The sequence below is a fragment of the Blennius ocellaris genome (assembly GCF_963422515.1).
Source record: "Blennius ocellaris genome assembly, chromosome: 15".
NCBI lineage: Eukaryota > Metazoa > Chordata > Actinopteri > Blenniiformes > Blenniidae > Blennius > Blennius ocellaris.
Genome location: NC_137664.1, coordinates 11,874,475 through 11,896,573, shown reverse-complemented (window position 1 = coordinate 11,896,573; position 22,099 = coordinate 11,874,475). Strand labels below are relative to the sequence as shown.

General features: G+C 38.2%; 2 protein-coding genes across 2 annotated transcripts; both read left to right on the top strand.

Annotated features, from left to right (window-relative positions):
- Positions 1 to 1,133: 1,133 nt before the first annotated feature.
- Positions 1,134 to 7,015, top strand: LOC308140130 (protein FAM163B-like; the record flags this gene model as incomplete). The annotated part of the gene is made up of 2 exons (XM_080509808.1): positions 1,134 to 1,253; positions 6,578 to 7,015. The coding sequence occupies exons 1-2, from the start codon at positions 1,161 to 1,163 to the stop codon at positions 7,013 to 7,015; spliced, it is 531 nt and encodes a 176-aa protein (XP_080365934.1). The 5' UTR covers positions 1,134 to 1,160.
- Positions 7,016 to 16,478: 9,463 nt separating this feature from the next.
- On the top strand, positions 16,479 to 21,723 carry swi5 (SWI5 homologous recombination repair protein). The gene is made up of 5 exons (XM_080510551.1): positions 16,479 to 16,623; positions 17,872 to 17,920; positions 18,033 to 18,136; positions 18,269 to 18,363; positions 21,251 to 21,723. Exons 1-5 carry the CDS (start codon positions 16,526 to 16,528, stop codon positions 21,313 to 21,315), a joined length of 411 nt encoding a protein of 136 aa, XP_080366677.1. The 5' UTR covers positions 16,479 to 16,525; the 3' UTR covers positions 21,316 to 21,723.
- The last annotated feature ends 376 nt before the right edge of the window (positions 21,724 to 22,099 follow it).

Here is a 22,099-nt window from a genome sequence, read left to right as displayed (position 1 = left end):
GCCAACATCTTCACTTATCATCTATCAAAATTCACTCGCAGCCCTGCACTCGAGTAATTCCATTGACGTCAGCAACAAAGGTCTTGATCGTTTCCCCCCGTCTGCTTTGTACTGTACCTCATGTGATTCTGTTTCTGTGCTGGGGTCTGTTTTCCGTTCTGCCAGCTCATCGCTAAATCCTGGCGAAATATAAAATATCTTGGTCACCTTGTTTGCAAATTTTACTCATGAAATTAATCTGTTTCATTGCTTTCAGCATTACGGTAAATGTAGACGGTCCATGTCCATTGAGAAAAGCGTTACTCTGAAAATAACAGCTGTTTCATTGTGACTTTTAAAAAGTGCACCCTCAAACATTGAGCTATAAACTTTATATCAATATGGTAATTGCAATCCTGAAACTGAAAAATGATGTTATGTATATCCATATTTATAGACATTTTATTCTTTTTATTTGCCTGTGGGCTGCTACTTGCACAGATGCCACAATGGGGTATTGTAAATGGTTGTTTGCAGCTTTATTATTACATCCCATGTCGACTGTTTATGTCCTCAGGAGTGGTTTTCGGTTAAATGCATTGAACCACCGGCATTGCATCAGGCTTTACATGTACAAATAGAAAATTATTCCTTTTTTCATTGCTTGCATTCTTTTTCTCCTTCACAGATACCCTTTTTTACTTTGTCATTGTTCCACCATTATTTCCTCCTCCTCCCACACACACTCCTCTTCATTTTCATGCACCCTGTGTTTTTGTTGTATCTCTATCCATCTCTTGCGCGATTTGCCTCTTGCTCTCCTGTCATTGCTGCATCTCATTTTATCACCGTCCTGCTGTTGAATGCTGATTCCCTCCTCTCTCACACACTTCTTCTTTGGATGGGTACCAGTCTGGAGATCCTGTCTATATTATGAGCACCACTTGCAGGATAATTCTATTACATGTCTCCTCGCTGCCGGATAATTCAATAAGCACCACTGAGATGACACACAGTTATAATCTACTTAATGAAGCCACTGTACTGATGAGTTGTATGCATTTTTCCTCCTCCATTTCTTTCACTTATTCCCTGCTATCCTACTATCCTCATTTTTATCTCTCTGCTCCCATTCCTCCCTCATTTTTCTTCTCGCAGGGTGTTGATGGAGAGCCTTTCGAATGACAGCCGGGACAGTGGTCATCACTGGAGGAATTCTAGCTACAGTAATATTACTCCTTATCATCGCAGTACTGTGCTACTGTAGGCTACAGGTGAGGTCACTCCTACATTATCTTATACATTAATTTCTTTCCTTTGAAGGTTTGCAGAGTGCAGATAATGAGATGTTCTTCTATATCACACTCCGTTGACAGCCATGCAATTCTGTAAAATAGTAATGTATGGCTTCTTTATTCTGCAAAACTGTGGTGATGACTGTCAATTACCAAAGATGAGAAGGACTCTTTCTCAAAGAGCGGCGCAGCAGTGCGTGCTTGTCAAGGCTGCAGAGTCGTCCACACGAGTTATATCTTTATTCATTTTGCACAGTTTGGAGCAGCTTTCAGATATCACGTTTGAAACACAATTTTAGCACAGCTCAGAAAATGAATGACTTTTAGAGAAGGATGGAAAAAGTCCTACCAAACTTCATCAAATCTCAGTTTTATGTTACATTAGTTTCATATTATTTAAGATTAAATGTTAACAACTTACAACCAACAACAACAACAAAAAAATCATTTTGTTTCATCAATAAAATTGGGATTACACAAATTTTGGTTCGGCATAGAAAAAATAAAGTCTTTTGTGGTGGTACTCGATTTTAAATCTGACCTCTTACCTCTGATTAGTGTTGCTAAGTGACTGAAAATCAGCAATTGATTAGATTTATTAGTTAGATCTTTAAAAAGTAGTTTGTTTTGAAATGGGTAACCGATGATATAGACTCCCAAAATGGAGATTGCAGCAAAAACAACTTTATATTCTGGTAACTGATGTTCTACTTCGGTGGAATACATCACATCTGCATTGACAACAAATGTTATTGTCTGAAGCCGTCAGGACATCAGGTTTGCTGCTGTTCAGTCACAAATTTTTAAGTATTTTGATTGGATTAAATGGCAAGAAAAGCACTTTGAGACACCAAATAATTGCAATTCATTCCAAGCACGACATGAATTTGTGGCTCAGATTTAATGGTAATAAAAGATACATATTGTATGTAAACCTCCTGGTGGCGCTTGAAATTAAATCAGGGGATCACAAAAGTCATTAGAAATCATTCTCTAGATGTTTGTGCAAAATGTCATGGTAATTATTGTAGCAGTGACTGATATTGCAGCCCTGCCTCTAGCAAAGCTTCATGAAGCGCATGCAAAGCTTTTTTCAATCCAGAGTTTGCACACTGCTAATTTAAAAGAAATTAATATATATGGACGTCAATACTTTCGGATTATTGCTTCCCACTTTGGCCTGGTGGCTATCTAAGCAAAGGAAGGTTTTTACTGGACTATACAGTAAATGCATTGATGAAAATATCCAAAATAGGAGTGTTACAGGATGGTGAGAAATTCAATAGACATTTGCATTTACTCCTACTATTGCTCACACCAGCAGGTTGGATCTAACACGTTTCAGACGCTTGTCGTTCGCAGTCTGGATCCAGTCTACTCTAGAAAGTCCTAAAGATAAACATGTAATCATGTGTATATCACGTTAACTACATAGGTCAATTCTTCTGGTCAAGTTATTTCAAGGAGGTAAAATAATAAAAATAGCATCTCATGTTGTCTCTCTTTCTGTGACGTTTGGCTCTGATATTTAGTTCACTGGTCTTGGGCAGGTGTACTGTGAACGCAATGGAAATGAAATTGGGTTAAATGAGCTGTTTTCTCTTTTCATGCTTGACTAACTCCAATTAGGTGGAAAAATTACAGTAATAACATGACTGGGGAGCATCACTGCAATTCCATTTCACATATCTGTGTCACAGTGAAGTAATCCCCTGAAATAATTTCACTGCTCGGCCCTTCGAAAAGCATTGCAAATCTTTTTGACATGAGCCTGCATCACAGTGAGTGGCAGCTTGAACATACACCTCTTGTAATTCCATCAGATTGTTATACAGGTTTTTGTCCTGATGTGCAGCATATCATATACATAGGTGTATGACTTTTGAAAGTGCATTCAGTATGATGCAGCACGATGTTCAGAGCAAAAACAAAATGTTCCAAAATGCCAGACTGAAATCGACATTTATCCATTGATAGGGCATTCATTAAAATTCTGTAACATTACAAGATTTAACTATGAAATTTGCTTTTGTTATAACCTCTTTATTTTTCTATTTATTCTTTTGAATTGTTTTATTCTTATTTGTAGTTTCTTAATGTGTTTGTAGTTTTTCATCTGTTTTGATTTTTATTCTATGGTTTTATTCTTATTTAGTGTTGGACTGTTTAGTTTTATGTGCAGTATGTGAAGCACTTTGTAAACGCTTCGTTTTTAAAATGTGCTATATAAATAAAGTGGATTGGATTGGATTGGATAAAAGACATTTGAAATCTTTTTGTTATTTTTTCTGAGGACTTGTTAAAGTTAAAAAATAAAAATATAATCCCACATATCTATATGATATTTGTATTCCATATAACATTGACCCAAACTACACTTGGGCAACACTTGGGCATTAAACGACACAGTTCATGTTTTAATGCCTTTTTATCTTAAAACTGCACTTAAAAAGGTGAGAAATACCTGAAGATGTGGTGATATTTTTTTCTTTTTCTTTTCTTTCTTCTTTTTCTCCATACTGCAAAGTAACCTTTGGCTTTTTGGAAAGCCAGAGGCTTTTTGGATGTAGTTTTCAAAATTATCATACTGTAACATGCACTGTGCATATCTTTAAATATGGCAATAAATAATACTGTTTATGTTATTATGAAAACATTTAAGCACAAGTATTATCAATGTTCATAATTTTGATAAATATTGGCAATCTATACCTATCTCAATAACCCAAACCACTTTAAAGAGTTTGATAGGTTAAAGGTTACATGAGAGTGAAGTTTAGTCATTAGTTATTTTGTCAAATGTCAAACAAAATTAACCTCTTTAGAAGTGCAGAAAGTGGATCCTTCATTTCTAATTTCTTTCACTTTCTGATTTGCAGAAATTACTTGAGTACTTAAGATGAAATTCAGACACCTGTAATGACTATGCACCCCCCCCATTTTTTTTTTTTTTTTTTTCTTAAATGAACAAAAAAATTGAGAGGAAAATTACTCAAAGCTGAAACACTTAGGTGCAGGACCTGTCAGTTTCAGGAAGGAGTACAAACACACATGCAGTTTAAACAAAATGTATGATGCGTGTAAAAAGTGATAAATATTAGACAGATTAAAATTAACTTGTGTGGTATGATGATGATGACACTTGTAGGTTTTACTTTAATTAAAACAAAAGTGAGAGTGACCGCTCATTCAGTACCACTTGTGGAAGTACTGCTCCCATTAAGATCCCATTGCTTACCTGAACAGTCTACAAAGGAGGATTCAGATCTACTTTCAAATAAATTGCTGTGTTTGGTGTAAAGGCAGCATGGGCCGAAGACAGCCAGATAGATAGGGTTAGTATTAACATTTCCCCGCTGCAGAACGTCTTTGTTGTTCTCGGGAGGTAAAAATACCACCACCATGATGCAACAAGCACTAGCTTTCGTGCGGACGTTACGATAGAGTGTTAGGATCCATTTATGACTCACTGGGAGTTGACATTTTTCTGACTCCCATTAAGAAAAAAATACATCTTGAAGCACACTCTGAGCTTCATAACCTGTCTTTTTTTCTCACTGTTATACAAGCACAAACAACTGGCAAGTCCAACTTTTCTACACTGGTAGAGTTCAGGGTTCTTAGCTAAATGAATGCACTGTGATTTATTTTCTTATTTTGCACATATTTGAAAAATCAGTCTGCAAAGGGAACAATTAAAGAAAGCAAACTTTTATACCAAAAGGAATCTCTCCTTTTTTTTTTTTTTTTAATTAAAACTGTTGAGGTCAGTTTTTGTTGATTCTAAAAAATGCAGATGAAATTTAAAGCTGCACATAGTTTATATGAGGACATTGAAAACTGAAATAGTTATTGGACAAATGGCTGAATGCAGTTGGACACAGAGTTGATTTTCAGGGGAACAAGCTACCATGGAAGCGTTTGCGTGCTTCAAAAAAATCCTTTCATTTGAATATTCATTCCAATAATGTGGCTTAATGGTGGTTGAAAGAGGTGGACTGTCAAAACTGGACTGAAATTCAATAACACATGTCCGCTAATGTGCAATACAAGTGTGATAGGATGCAAATGTTTTGATACAAACTTGATAAATTCAATACTTGAAATAGCCATCAGAAAGATTTTTTTTTGTTAATCCTACATTGAATAAGTAGGGTTCAACACAGTCCAGTTGGCCAGTCTATCAAGCTGAATAATGCCATATCAGCAAACCAGGTCTGTGGAGTTGTTGCACTATTGTAAAGTGGGAAAAAAAAAACATGCTGGAAAAGACAATCTGCATCTCTGTAAAGCTTGTCAGCAGAAAGAGGCAAGAAGTGCTATAAAATCTGTTGGAAGACATCTGTTGACTTTGAACATGATGAAGCACAAAAAAGATTTAGAGTCAAATTTGTTTTGAGAAGCGTTTTGAAGTTCTTGAATGGGATTTGCTTGACATTATTCTCAGGGTTTCTGTCCTCCCTGTTGCTTGTTCTTCTATTCATACCAGAATTTGTCCCTGCAGTCAACTTCCTGCATGTCTGCTATGATCCAGCACGCTGATAGCAGCCAGATCTTTCAGCTGTTCTTTTCTCTGAAGCAGACCTTCCTTGTAAAGGTCCTCAATTTTTTGTATTGTTTGGATGAGGATTTAAACTTGATGTGTCATATGCCAATATTTTGTCGTTTTCCCCTCAGAGTTTTTACTTTCTGAAGTGACTCGCAGCGACGGGTGAACATTTCAATGATATTGTAATCATTTTGATGTGTGTATTTCAATAGTGACTCACTACCCTTGAGAGAGAGAAGGAAAGGGAGAGAGCATTGATCCTTCATTTCCCCCTCTGAATATGTTATATAGACAGTACGATGGCTTGTGTGGTGAATGAATATGAACAATTGACTGAAGAGGTGACGTGAGAAGCTTCCAGGATAAAAGCACTGTGCAAATGTGGTCAATTTGCCAATATCATTGGGAAATGAGATAACATGGCTAGAGGGAAATTAAGAGATCCTTTCCACTTTGAGCTGACGACAGTTCCTTGGATCAAATATAATCCCCAAATTAGGGCTTAATATTAGTTGGGAATATGCCAGGAGTGAATTGTAAGGCTTTTCTGGTCCATAAATAGCAATCACAAATTCTCTGCTTAAGGCTTTGGAGAACAAAAATATGCACATATTAAAGAACCTATTCAGGTTAAAAAAAAAAAAACACTTCATGGAACATGGAGTAGAGTATTCATATGGAGCTCTTTCTCTGTTACAATTCACTTTTTTTTTTTTTTTAAACTGACTCCATCTCTTTCCTCCTTCACCACCAGTATTATTGCTGTAAGAAGGAAGAATCGGAGTCGGAGGAGGAGGAGCCAGACTTTGCCGTCACTTCCCGCCTCCCGCCGGTCCACTCCAATCACAACATTGTGGCGGCGACGGCCGCCGCCTCCTCCATCCCAAATGGCCCTGCCCTTTTCTCCACCCCGCCGCTGGCCAGGAAACTGACACGGTCCCAGACCTTCTGTCCGTCCTGTACTCACTATGAGATGCCTTTCTACCTCCAGCCCCCTCAGCCGCAGATCCACCACCAGCCAGATGGGTTGAGGAACGGAGGCGACCGGATCAGCTATCGGAGCGTCCAGCAGCAGGATCTGGACCTGCCAGTGCCTGTAAACATTTCAAACTATCGTAAACCAAACCTCGCCCGCTCAGTCACCATGAGGGAAATGTTTCAACGCAGCTGCAGCATCAGCACAGATGTTTAGCCAGGCGAACTGGAACGTCAATGTTTGGTGGCGCTTAAATGAGTTGCCATGGCGAGGACCAGACTGGGCTTGTGTCGGACTGTGTTTTTGTCATGTTGACCAGTATAGTCTGAAATAGTCTGGTCTCATTCTACCACCTATTGCAGAATGAAGGACTCAGATGGCTCTCAGGACAGCTTTTTTTCAAAGGTACTATACTCAGGTCCCTGACCTTCCATTTGGGCCACCATAGAGTATTTCAACCTATTAAAAATGTCCAATTATTGGAAAATGTCAACTTGATTTGTTTTCAAAATATAAAGAATGGAATTTGTTTTACAAGTTGATCAAGTCTGTGTAGCCCTACTTCATATGGTCTCCTTCTACCTGCAACCTGAGGGGCAGATTCTTGACGTGTCAAAATGAAGAATTTTGGGGAAGAGAGATGTTTCTCTTCCATAGCTGCTATAAACAAAACATGATTATGAAATGTTTCGCTTTTCCTACAGTTGGGACGAATGATCTGTTTGATCCTCTATCCACAGATTAATAAGGCTTATCCTTAAACATCCAAAACCAGTAGATAGGAGGAAATTGAATGACATGTTTTAGCTCCCATCCACAGACACTTTAAGTAGATTGAACTTAGGCCATATTATACATAATACGTCATTAAGGGCTCACAGAAGATATTAATTCCTGCTTGTTTTCCACATACTCTCATTGAGGTCTCTCGTTTGATGGGAAGCTGGTTTCCCTGAGCGTCTGCTAATGACACACAGTGTATATACAGTATTATATACTTCAGAGGGATCAGTGTTCTTGCAGACAGAATGAACCAGGTGCCAAAAAGGAGCTGGTTTCTTGCATTTGTGTGCATTTATGTGAGTGTTCTGGCATGCAAGTGTGTGCGTGTGTGTATATCTTGATCAGTTGTTATACCAGAGTTTTTATTCCATGCAATTAAACACAATCTGCCATCCCTATAATTGAACCCAGAAGCGGGTTGCAATAACATTTTAAATACTTAATGTAAAGGGTGAACGGATTGTATCCTTTTTCTCGTGCAACTTTACCCAAAATTTATGGTAATGCAAAAAGACTGACCTAAATAGATTATATGAAAAACTTTAAATAGATTTGCAGCTATTTTGTAAATGTATTATTTTACAGATAAATGCCATAACACAGACCTGTGTGGTAGGTGGCAATCATAGAAATAAAAATCTTTGCAGTGACACTTTCAAAATGATCTCCATCATAGTTCTTCACTCAAGATTCAGTTTGTGGACTTTTCACAACATTCTTTCTGTTGTCTCTGATTTGTTGATATATGGATTCTTGGGCTGAAGACTCACCTTTAAAGGCACATTCATAAATATTTAATGGGCCATAACATACACTGCAGTCTCCCTGCTCTCTCAACTCGCTGGACTGAGGAATATGTGCTCCTGCTCCGAGGTACTCAGCGAGCTCCTTCTGGAGATCGTTTTTATTTTTGCGCTTGGCTGAGCGGCCTGGCTGGAGGGCTGACGTTCTGACACTGGTTGAACTTTTTGGACAGAAGAAAAACTGAAATTATTCACTGCTTGATTTAAAAATAGAAATTCTGATGGTATTGTATCGGGGCGGAGAAGCTGTTCAGCTGTCTTTCTTGGGACCCCCCCCACCCCACCTGACACCTCTCCTTCCACCTTCTCTATTTCTGTGATCGGTTTTAAATTCTGTGATACCTTCTCTTTTTCTCACTTTGTTGATTTTTTTTATTAGCAATCATGCTCATTTTCTTTCCTAAAGGGTGAAACAGTGAGTCATTTTGGTTTTTATTTCCTCTTGTAACATGTGCTTTCCCTGCAAATACACTCTACCACATTACAAACACCTTTGTGAAACTAACTTTGCGAGGACTCTTATCTACAGGAAGAACTCTCTTTCCTGCTGCTCTGCAGCCCTTGGCTCAGTGAGAACTAAAATGAGTGGTTTGTCTCAAATCACGTATCATAAACACTCTCGTAAGCCAACATGAAATGTGCTCCGAGTACCTGCATGATGCTGTCAGCCACAAGAATGTTGAATTTCAAATGCTGAACACTTAATGGTTGCCATCTTGGCTATGTTGCTGAGAAGGAGATGCCTGCAGTTGTGGAGACTTGGAAAAAAGGAAATTAGCAAATTAACTTGCATGTCACATAAACACTTTCCTGAATCAAATTGAGCAATTGAATGGTGAAAATAAAAAAAAAACTTTATGATGGGTGATGAGGTTAAATAACATGATTTTGTTTTACATTAAGTGTGAAATGGTTCCCTCCGCCTTGTACCATGCAAGGTGCAAAGTGAATTAATATTTGACGCACTAAATGTTGGTGCTTTTTTTGAGGCAGAGTACAGGCACCAACTTTCAAATAGTCCAATGAACACGTGTCAGAATGTGAAGACCAGCAGAAATGTTCTCACTCTCTCAAATTTAAACTGGTCCTCACAAAGATAGCCACACACACACACACACACACACACACACACACACACACACACACACACACACACACACACACACACACACACACACACACACACACACATAATAAGCGGGATTATATATATAAATATATAATTCATATAATTCATATTTTATACTTTGTTCATCTTATTTTTTTTAAACTGTGACCATTACAGTTGCACAGGAAATGTAGTGCCATAAATAACTCTAAGATATTATTATTATTATTATTATTATTATTATTATTATTATTATCACCATCACAAGTGTGCATTCAAATGCAGCATTGCTTTTACCTTAAAGTATTCAAATTACTTGCTTATTTATATGATCCAGCTGTTTTTTTTTTTTTTTCATAATCAGTACAGTACAGCAGAAATGTTTCTGTCCTTGTTTCTAATATATACCTACCAGACACATTGTTGCTAATAAAAATGGTGTGAAAATCCTCCTGAACTTGGTTGTTTTACTGCGATTGTCATCAAAACCAGCTGCATTCCCAATGTGTGTTTTTGAATGTGAATCCTGATAGGTATTGGTTTCTTTTTCCAGTATAGAATGAGTAAGATGTGACCCTATATGAACTGGATGCAAATATTAATAGGATGCTGAAGTAGCGTATTTGCTGCATTGGACTCCGGAAACATGTTTTTTGCCTTTCAAATACGTACCCAGTGCATTCAACTAAAAGCATGGTGCATCATCCCGGATTATATTATTTAGTGAACAGCTGCATTGATCTAAATATAAACTAGCTGACATATTTCAGTTGGAGCATTAACCATGAAAAACCGAGACATAGACATACCTTTTTTTTGTTTCCTCCAGCAGAATTAGGATTTGAACAGAGAATCAAATAGAAAACAATTCTATAAATGTATTTGGTGCATATCTTTATTTATTTTCTTAATTAACGAAATTATTATGTGACCATCTTCTCATCATATCAGTTCAAAATGTATAGTGATTGTCCAGCAGCAACTTAGGTATGAACAGGGGTTCACATAGGTGAAACCACATTGGATCCGCCCTACTTTCATGCCATGTAATGTGAGGTGTAATGCCATAATGCCCCATTTCTCATTAGGTTATCCGTTGTTATTGCTAACTTATATTGGATATAGAAAGCATCACTCCATGCCAGTTAGCCGCCTTTAATTTGAGATGTTTAGTATGTTTTCATGCTGTCAGCAACTACCACAGCTGTTAATATTCTGTGTTTAATATAACTGATAGTTAACTTTACTGATGCTTCTCAAAGGAAACGGGCCCCACATGTTGACAAACATACTCTCTAAAAATGCTGATGTCTCTTACAGTTCGACCAATAAAGGCTTCATTGTTTTACTCTAATGTAAAACTAATGTAGCACTGTAACATAGGAAAACAGTGATGCCTACCAAACCTCTACCCACAATAACTACAAACATAATATCCTACCCTAAGGCAACAAGGTGAGGGTGACAAGAAATAGGTGCAAGGGTGTGACAATAAACCTAAATATCTGTTAAAAGCAATTGTAAGTTACAATGAAAAGCAACACGTAGAATGTGAGGCTTAACGATATAAATGGAAAGTGTTATTCTGGCAAGAAAAGTATTAGTCAGAGTGGAGAAATAGACCAATCAAACAGAGAGAAAAAAGTGAACACAATTGGAAGAGAAAACAGAAGTAGATATCAAATGGATGAGTCAGAGGTAATGAATGAAAAATAGCACATACTAAAGAACACTCAGACAGATGGAGGCGTAAAAGAGCTGATATCAAATTAAGGCCTCCACAGCAGAGACATGAATAGCCATTTTGTGATGGCATTAATACAACAGCGCGGCTTCAGACATGAAAAACCTTTCACATTCTGATGAATTCTCTTTGATGTGGATCTATTCAAACTCCTACTTATACTTATGCGAACTGCGAGCACTGCAACCAGGAATTATTGTCACAATAGCATTCCACCCACAAGACAAACTGCCAGGAAAATGTACTTATTTGCTTTGCAGTTGAAATAATTCACATGTTATGACAGATGGACCACTTGAGGCAAACAGGGGGCATAAACGGCAGGGCAAATGCCATTTTCTGAAAAGGTTTTGCAGGAGTGCTGCTTTTTTCTAACAGGCTTTCATGCATTGTCTAACAGTTGGTGTTTCATAGTCATCTATTTAAATACTTACATCAGTTTTTTGTTTTGTTTTTTCCCAGTTCAACCTTGTTATTTCAGTCTGGGGTCTCAAACATGTTGGTAATGGTAACGGGCGTAGATAAATATGAGCTGCTTACAAAGCTCTGCCAAAGGTTGAGTATTCCCACAGCATCCAGATAAAGGACAGTGGGCCATACGATGATGTACTTGTGAGCACTCTTGCCTCACAGCAACTCTAAAAATATGCATCTGAGATTAATTGGTGACTATAAATTGCTTGTGGACATTAAAGTGACTGTTGACTGTCTCTGTGCTTTGTATGTGATGGAGGGTGAAGCCTTCCTTTAGCCAATATTCAGCTCGGATCAGCTCCAGCACCCTACAACCCTGAAATGGATGGAGTGGAAGATGGATGGATGGATAAAAGACACCTGTTCAAATTAGATCCAGAGAAAGTAAGAGGTATGTAATAGTGTATCATAGTATCATCTGTTTCTTTCCAACCGTTCGTCACAACTAAAACTGGCTAACAATCTATCAATGGCTTTCTATCCAGACAGTCCTGACCCAGACTTTGGATTCAAGCCCGAATAGAAACACAAATCCATCCTCTGAAAAGACAGTCTGTAACATGTATCCAGCCAAGTGCTAGGCCTGTGAATATGTGAATATCTTAATGTCTATGACATGAAGTAAATATATGCATTTATGTTTGAAGGTTTTCATCTGTATACATACATCTTTGCTCTCCATAAGCAGTTTCTACTTTGTGCTCTCTTGTATCTATTTTCTAGTAGCTGGCCATAAATCCCCAGTGGTGGATCTCCGATGCGGCACGGAGGAGCAGCTGAGAGTCTATGAATTATGGACATGATAGATAGGAGGCTTTCCACCCTACATTACCAACCAAAGCTTCTGACCTCATCTCTTTCTCTCCGCATATTGTCCTGCTGTTTCCCCCTTCAGCCTCCTTCTTGTCAGTCATTCTCAGTTAATAGTTTTTTTTTCTTCTCTTCGCCGTATTTTCTTGACCATCACTTTTCTCACCTGCTCCTGTTCCATATTTTTCCTCGTATATATTCTCATTTAATAATCTCTTGCCCCTGGACAGAAGACAACAGAATACAATAGAATATCTGATTTCTATGGTACTCTAATACAGTGGAAACAAACAGGCTATAGTTGTGTAGGATGGTACAGATTCCTAAATAAAAAAGTTTTCTGTTGAAAGAATGGATTTAATCATCATATAGGTAATTTGATTTTACCCATTATATTTGGATTTATGTTTACAAGCTTTAGAAGAGAAATATGGGTCAAAAATGGCTCCAGCTGGAATTACTAATCAACTCATTGGATGATGATGGAGAGCACAACGCATAGTGGTTAACACTCTTGCCTTGCTTTGCCCAGAAAAAGCTCTATTAATCAAAAACTGTCATTCCACTGCAATCAAAGTGATGGCTTAAGTGAGAAAATTGATTATGCCTAGCCTCCATTTACCTGCTTTGATTTGTGTAATCTGGCAAAAGTGGTGATTCAATGTTTGTGGCGGGTACTACTGCATCCAGATATGAGCACCATAAACACACATAACTGTCTATAATTGTCTTTGTTTTGTAGATGTTCTTGGGTCAATTTGGATATCAATATCAACCAATATCAATATCAACTTTATTTCTATAGCCCTTTTATAATCAACCGGTGACATACAAAGTGCTTTACAAAGCTAAAACAATACATTAGGAAGTAAATACGAGAATAAATACATAAAAACAAAAAATAAAATAGAACACAGGTGCTGTCTGTATGAGGTGGGCGGTGCTGCAATTTGTTGAAGCCATGCAGAAAATCATAAAACAGAGCATACAGAGTAAAATAAAATACACTGCCCTAGGCAGAGTTAAAAGCCAGCTTAAAAAGGTGAGTCTTCAGTTTTGATTTAAAAATATATTATAAGATATTATTAAGAAATACTCTGTCAACTATCCAGAGGTTACATGTAGGACGACCTGAACAAGCGCCATCAGTACACATCTTTCCAGAGGGTCCACGCAGTCCATACATGAGCTACCAAAAGCAAGATGACACCAAGAAGTTATCCGGTATTGGAAATTAGATTGTGTTGGACTTATATTACTGCAACTGCACCTGTACAATTTAAAGGTCCAGCAATGGTGCAGTTGTTTACTTTAAAAACGAAGAGCACACAGCAACAACCAGCAAGACGTATCTCCACCAGAATTAAAGAATTTCGAATAATAATCGCAACTTTAGCCAAGTAATGGTTGCTGATTATGTCAAGCTCCAGTGTTGTTTCAGCAGTTTGAAGGAAGACAATAACAAACTGCTGAAAGAGAAAGAGGATTTGAAACCTGGTCAGAGCTTGACTCCAAACAAGAACAGCTGGACTCCATCACAAGGTCCACGAGCAGAGAAACAGGGAGGAGGAGGATTAGGTCTTGGGAAACAGTCTCCAGTAACTAAACAAAACAAATAAACTGACAAGAATTTGCCGAAGAAATGCAACCAAATCAGTGCATTGGAGCATATCGAGATGGCTCTGAAAGACCGTGAGATGAAGACAATCGATCTCAAATGGCAAGTAGAAGTCCTCACAAATACTTTTGCGCGTTAAAGAAGCCGAGTATGGCAACGTTAAAAAGGAACTGCAGGAAAAGAAACACGAATAAAACAATCTCCAGGAACACCCTCCCAAGGTTGACGTGGAAAGTATGATGTTCATGCCTGAACATTCCTAACGACTTGAGAAGCTTGAGCATTGTGGACATACAACCATTGTTATTTTTATGAAACATCAGTTGTATCCAGTGTCTCAAACTGAGAAAGTAGAAATAGCAATCCTTACTTGGAGTTGATGAAGGGATTTGACTTTGTAGAACTCTGCTGTATTCTAATATTCTTGCACTGATGAAATGTGAGCATTACGGTTCTCCAGCTCACATAGTCCTGGATAACTCAGACTGCCAAAAATAAATACGGCTTCAATTTATATCCAGGCTTTGAAGGCTGGGGGACATCTTAGGAGGAATATCTTTCCTCAGATTGCAATTAAAAGTACAACTAATGTAAAAGTTGGCTATTTGCTGTGGTGTTTCAAAGTGAAATCCTCCATGACATTACTGCAGAAGTTAGTTTTGGCTCTCCATATGTATAAGTGTGTATCCTCCACTTCCAATGGTTAAAGATAGCAATCATAATGTATATATATGAGTAACATAAGCATATGGGTTTCCTTTTGTGCCAGAGATGGAAAGAAACAGCAGTAAACCATAAATCTCTCTTCCTCACACACATGACTGTGTACTCAAGCCATTACCACCCAGTGTGTCTAATATTGCAATTTCTGAAAGGAGGAAAGGCCGTGCCTCTTCTCTGAATCTTTCATTCCCCACCCTTTCTGTCTCTGTAGAACAACTGATAAATAAGCAATGAATCTCAAAGACGTAGCACAGAATGGACTGGAGTTTATGTCCTCCATATACCCCAACATCAGCTACGTTAGACACACAATTTGTCTCTTTCATTCCTCACCATCTCCTTCTTTTTATGAAGCCTGTCTTTGTGTGGGTACTCTGTGTTTTCACTCTCACTTCAGTTTAAGTCAGTGGACCAGACTGGGAAAAAAAAAAAAACTCTGGGCCCAATATTCAGTGAGAAAGTGTGTGTGTCTGACTTTGTGGATTGAATGTGACCTTTTGCTTTATTAATCCACCACCAATTTAGATTTAGATTCAGAGTGCTGCAGTCTTGGAGTCAGTCTGAGAGGCAGCCTGGTTGATGAAACATCGAGGGTACAGTTTAGATTAGCACCAGAATATATGCCACGCCGTCGCTCTCTGATTATGCAATGTTCCTTTCAGTCTAAAATGTGTGGGTTGCTTCTGACAGAGAGTGAGAGTGAAATAGTGCTGTGAGGGGGATACAGGGGGAATATTGAGAGAGCAGTGAAGGCAACACGTTTACAGTACATTATTGCCATCTAACGGCCAACATGAAAAGTGTAGTTGTGGTCTTAGGAGAGCCGACAAGTCTTAAAGTTTGAGTTGCAGCAGGGTACAAAGTACTACATCAATAGTTAGTGCAATTATTCAATAGATGTGTGTAGTATGGCAGACATGACTGAACCACTTGGCTGAGATGTTTGTTCTGCACTCTTTGAGTTCGATGCTGTGTCTTTGAATGAGATCACTACATCAATAAAGGGTTTTAATCATCAACCGTTGTTTGATGATCACATTGTCAAAGTAAAATATCAACTGACTTTGCATCTTGTCTACAGTTGGTTGATTCATATTGTTAAATCACAGAAAACAATAATTCCCAGACAGTTTTGACTTTAATCAAAGTGTACCTTTGCTGCTGCATCTTTTCATTGGTTTTCACAATTTATTTTTATCTACAGGATTATCGAGGCTTTTTATTTGTTAAATAAAAGAACTGTGTTCATTCTTTTCATTACTGAAACACACGAAGAAACGGATTGCTGTGAAACTCCTCAACCTGGCAGAAGATGTAAAACTCAAGGACAACCCTTAGCTCCTGTGACATTCCACTAGAGATTAATATTTCTTTCTCTATTGTATGTCCTTTTTATTTCTTCTCTCATCTTGGTTATTATGGTTTACCTTCACACTTCTTTCTTTTCTTTAAAGTTGTTTATTATTTCTATCTTTGACTTCGACTGTCAACCTAATGATCTCTTCTAAAAAAACAAAAAAAAACATAAAAACATACCGCCTCCCACCGACAGTGGCGCTGTGGTGGCGATTCGGAACAAAATGGCGGCCATCAGTCGGCTTTCTTGGTGGCTGTGTTATGGTAGAAAGTCAGATCGAGGCGAGTCTTCGATAATAAAGAGAGTATGAACGCAGAGCCATCAGATGAAAGTCAACGAAGAGCAGATGGAGACCAAGTGTCGACCCCGGAGGGAAATGACTTGAGGAAAGCGCCACTGAAAAGGTAGTTATGCTGTTTAGTTTTGTGATTCACCCGACGAGACCACCAAGTTGCTACTTGTACTCGAATATAAGATAATGTCTACGTTAACGTGGGGTAACATTACTTTCTGGAAATGGTTTGCTCCCAGTTACAAACATGTTCAGGTATAATGTTGTCCTGTTATTATACATCGACTGTGGTGCTGTCGGATTCAACTAGTTGTTTATCAAGGTGTGTTAGAAAAAGGGAATGTGTAGCTTTTCCTTGATATGCATGGTTAAATGTACATAACAGCTAAAATGACGCAATTAAAGGTTGAAACAGGTTCATATGCGTCTCATATTTTGCAGGCATTAGGTATTAAAACACGTGTTAGTGCATCATTTTAGCAAGTAGGGACATATTAGAAGTACGAGCTCTAATCCCATGATAAAACTATGAAACACCTATATTACAACCGTTTCTTAGGAAAGTACACGTTTATATTTTGCACACTACCGGGTAGGTTTAGTAAAAATGTTATTGTGGAGCCACTCACAATTTCACACTGAGTGGCCTAAATGAAAATGTGCTTAACATAATTATACACCCAGTCCACCTTGTAGGAGAGAGTTTTTGGGGAAATATGTGACAATACCAATAGCTGATGTATAGAAGAAATGTCACTATATGACTCTGATCCCAATGAGAAATATTTGCGGTTTGTGTGGTGGTGGAACAGTACTGAAGACTTGGTTTTAAAGAAACTAGAAAGCACAATATTTGACTCACAGCAGCTGATTTGTACCTTTATTCTTGTGAGAGGATGCGATGTCTATAGGTGCGCTTGTTTTGTCTCTAAGAGCCTGCCGGCTGCCAGCAATTTAATGCCCGCGAGTTAAAGCTACAACGTGAAACTCAAGTATTCACGATATAGTCATTTTTTATATCACACAGAGAACAAGCTGCGATACATCATTATTCGATATATCACCCAGCCCTACACACGCACTCTCTCGTTCTTATTCCACCCACCTAATGTTGGCATGCCATGCCCATGCGAGATGCATAATTCAGCCTTTAGTCTAGCAATAGTCCAACAATAATAAGTCCAAGAATTATAATGTAGCGTGAAATCTTAAATGTACGTGTATATATGGTTATACCCTTCAGTGAGCAATGTTTTTGAGATGGTTCAAAACGCACAGACAGTGAGTTTAATAGTTCATTCTATCAACAACTTCTCACAAGACATGGTCTTTATTGTTGAGACTTTCCTTTCCTCCATAGAACTCCATTCTCAAAGTTTAAGAGCGTGCACTCCCACTTCAAGTCACCCGTAAGTAACCTCTCTCTCTCTCTCTCTCTCTCGCTCTCTGTCCAACTCACACAAAAAAATGTATCCTGTTTGCCATGTCCATTTTTATGGCTGTTGAATTTGCACCTGATAGCTTCAAGTAAGTGAGAGTGCTCGGATTAGTCCTGCTGAGGAGGTGGCAGAGCTGCAGAGGAGGAGAGCGCAGCTGGATGCAGAGATAGCACAGCTGGAGGCCGAGTGAGTACAGCTGTGTTTGTATTTCAGTCTTTGAGGTCTCAGTTGAATGGTCGAGCTGAGGCTTCGCATGGAGTGTCACTTCAGTGTTTTGTCACAAGACTCACATGTGACCAGTTGTGTCTGTTCCTACAGGGGATGCAGAGAGGAGGAGCTGGATCATCATATCGATATGTTGCATGAATACAATGACATAAAGGACATTGGACAGACGCTCCTAGGCCGTATCGGTAAGTGTAATGTATACGTCTCATACACTCCGAAATAAACATTTTACTCTTCTAATGGTCGTGGCCGTCATTTGCAGAATTAAAGAGATGATACATGCTCACTTTTACTCCGAGACATGAGGTCAGGTTGATTAAAGTTCATTTCGGCTCAGAAATGAGTCAAAGTGTTACGAGATGACAGATGATCACACTTGTCAGCTGAATGAATGGTCATTGTGACTCATGTTTGTCAACATTCATTTATCAGAAGGCAAGTGTGAATCTTGACTAAACTTCACGGGGCACAAAACACTATGTCTTACTGTGGTGTGAGTTGGATGAAAGGGAAAACTGCACAGAGCTGTGATTATGTCCTTAACCTGCCTTAATGTGTAACAATTAAAACAGGATGAAATCAATTTGTCATAAGTTATTAAACAGACAATATTAAGTTGGTTCATACATCCATTGCAGTTATGGATGTTTGGAAAAGGCAGAAATATATTCGTAATACCTCACATGTAATTATAGCTTGTAGAAAAAAAATATTAGTGGCCGGATTCAAAATGTAGAGGTTGTGGTTAACGTTCTTAAGACAACCATTAGAGGGCAACAAAGAGGTCTCTGCTCAAGCAAAGCCTGCATAGTTTGTCATTTAATTTGAACTACCATATGTTCTAAAATGGTATTACACTTTATTGTATGGTCATCCAGACATGAAGATTAATGCTGACATTTGGCATCTAAAACAGAAAAAGTGTGGTATATACATATATTGCTTAGGTTAGACTGATTGTTAGTAAAACCGCCATACCAGTTTACCGTGACACTATTCTTTGAAAAGCTTTGAATAACTGCCAAGACACATCATGACCCCTGCTGTACTGAATCTTGACCCACATCCAGTTATATTGTTATTCCAGTCAATATCTGGATACTTTGCTTTCGTTGTCTAAAACTCAAAAAACATGCACACAAAGATTGACAGTGAGTGGCTTAATGGCTTGTTTCTGCTCTTCTGCAGTCACTCATGTTGGGAAAAAAAAGAAGAAGAATGTTTTGAGTTAAAAGCTTGCTATCTCTTTAAATCCTCTCCTTGTACAGTGGAGAGACCAGATGATAATGACCTCTTAGTGAACGGAGGTGGCATTTCCCCTCCGACACAATGGCAGTCTTTCACGTCACGCACACACACTGACACACAATTGCGATCTCTGTCTGGGTCTATACATACAATAAATACAAATGCAAGCTGGCCTCCTCCTCCTCCTCCTCCTCCTCCTCCCCTCTCTCAGACAGACACTTTCACAAAGAGTGTGCACTTAAGACACTGAGTTGCTGTTGTACTGTATGCCGTTATTCTGGGAGGGAGGGGCCTGTGGAGTCACAGAGGAGAAGATGTCCTACAGTAGCCTTGAAACACAACTCCCTCTTTGTCTCTGACCATGTCCGTCAGTCACTGTCACTTAAAAACGTCACTTTGCAAGTTTTCCCAGGTACATTCTTCTAAAATGATAGACATTTTCATTTCATAATCAGAGCACTAAGTTCTGAAATAGTTTGCCTTTGCTTTTCTTCTGCACAGTGGATGTAGAAGATGTTTTGGTACTAAAGAACATGGGCTTTAACATGTGGAGGCTTGACTGTTACCCCTTTGGGCAACTTGGAGGTTGAAGATGACTGGCATTATAATCCAAAACCAACTAAACCCATCTTGATTTGCTACAAGTTCAAATATACTGGTACCACAGATAAATCCAGTTAGCTCTGCAACATGACAACAGTCTCTAACATTCAAGCAGATAATGATAGACAATGAAGGGAACAACGGTGACTTTTGATATAGATCTGTCGTGCACACAAATCTCTGATCTCAACATCAGAGTTGGACTGAGATAAGTAGAGAATGAAACGGGTTCAATCTGTAAATAAACTATTACAACACTGCAACCTCTCATCCAAGCCGTTTTAAAAGCAGGTAAGATAACACAGAAATACAGCAGATTTAATATAGGTCAATTCTATTCCACAACTGGTATCGGAAATTTATTAAAAAAAACAAAACAAAAAAAAAATACTGTTGGATTCTTGTCAAAGGTATATTATATTCATACCTTAAAATTTTGCTTATCAGTGTAAATTTTTCTCCTTTGTATTTATTTATCCAGTTTTAATCCACTTTCACTGGAGAGGGTACGCAGTGGACAGGTCACCACTCCATCACATGACACACACACACACACATGAGTCAATTAATGGTTGCTAGTTGACCTTCAACATACTTTTTGGTCTGTGGGAGGAAGAGCACCTCACTAAAAATTGCACACACAGGGAGAACATGCAAACTCGACATAAAATGACCCACAAGCCCAGACTCAACCTTTGAATGTTTTCACTATAAGATGAGAATGCTAATCAGTACAGTATTGTGCAGCCTACTGTATTAATTTAATTTTAATCTTCTGAATAGTTAGGTTTGGATCCTGTTATGCCAAAAATAGAATTATCACAAATGTTGAATAAGTTTGAGCAGTTCTGTTTAAAAAAAAAAATTATGCAAAAAAATAAATAGATGAATGAAAGTTACCCCTAATAATGTGTTCTCATTATCATAGTTTTCATCACAGTTGCTTAAGAGACCAAGTCCTGCCAACTTGATGTAATTGTATCATGCATACCAGAAAACAAGAAAAAAAAAAAATAATGTTTTCAGGTTAGAAGTTTAAAACTGTGTGTTTTCAGTTGCAGTTGAAAGCTACCGTTTAAAATGTGTTGAACAAGAACAGGCCTCGTCCTTGAAGCGAGTGTGTTTTCTCATGTTGTGGGTCTTGGTCTGTTCAGTGTTTTGTGGGTTGTTTGAAAAGTAGACTGGAGGGTGTTGACCCTGTAATCTGTGTATGTCTTGCAGCTGCTCGGAGGGGGACCACCACACGAGATCTCTACACGCACTTTGGCCTGGAATTGGATGACTGAAAGAATTAAAAGAATGAAAACATGGTGGTGAGATACGTTATTGAGTCCAAGGGGGAGAAATTGAGAAATGTTAAGACCATAGAACCTTAAAATGGAATTGGAACATTTTAGAAAAGAGGACTCTTTTTTTTTTTTTTTTTTTATGGGGAGGCTGCACTTTCTTTTTGTTTCTTACATCTGTTCACAGAGAGTTTGCATTGTTCAGTAGTTTGAGTCTGTTCAGATCATTACTATTACTTTGAAGCAAGTGACGATGCTGAAATATTTCTGAATTTTCCAGCATATTACATACATTGCTTTCTAAAATGTTATAAATGAAACAAGGGTTTGAAATAACTTGCAATACTTTGGTGATATTGACTATGACCATGACCATTTTTACATTGTTTTAATTGCCAAACTTACTGTAAAAATCTAAAATGTTTGAACTTGTAGTATTATATAATTTGTACATTAGTAAATAAAGGCACTTTGCATATGAAACTGGGCTGCCATCCAAATGTTGTTGTTTCCCAAACACTGTCTTGACTGTGACTGTTGAAAATCTGTATTTCTTTGTTTACGTTAACATTCTCTTGAGTATTCATGGCAGGTTTTTCTGTTGCTGGAGCCGAGCTGTTTCCGAGATAACATACCCCCATAATCCCACCCTCTTGAAAAAACATCCCCGTCAAGGAGAAAAGATACAGGGCAAATATTAGAATCACTGGCCATTTCCTTTATGTCTCAACACAGGATACAGTAGAAAAAGGGGAGTGTTGGGTACCTACTTCCTATTTTCACT

Coding starts and splice junctions, on each gene's coding strand:
- swi5 (XM_080510551.1), top strand. CDS start 16,526: ATGAACGCAGAGCCATCAGATGAAAGTCAACGAAGAGCAGATGGAGAC. Junction 16,624..17,871: donor AGGAAAGCGCCACTGAAAAG/GTAGTTATGCTG, acceptor TTTCCTCCATAG/AACTCCATTCTCAAAGTTTA. Junction 17,921..18,032: donor ACTCCCACTTCAAGTCACCC/GTAAGTAACCTC, acceptor TGCACCTGATAG/CTTCAAGTAAGTGAGAGTGC.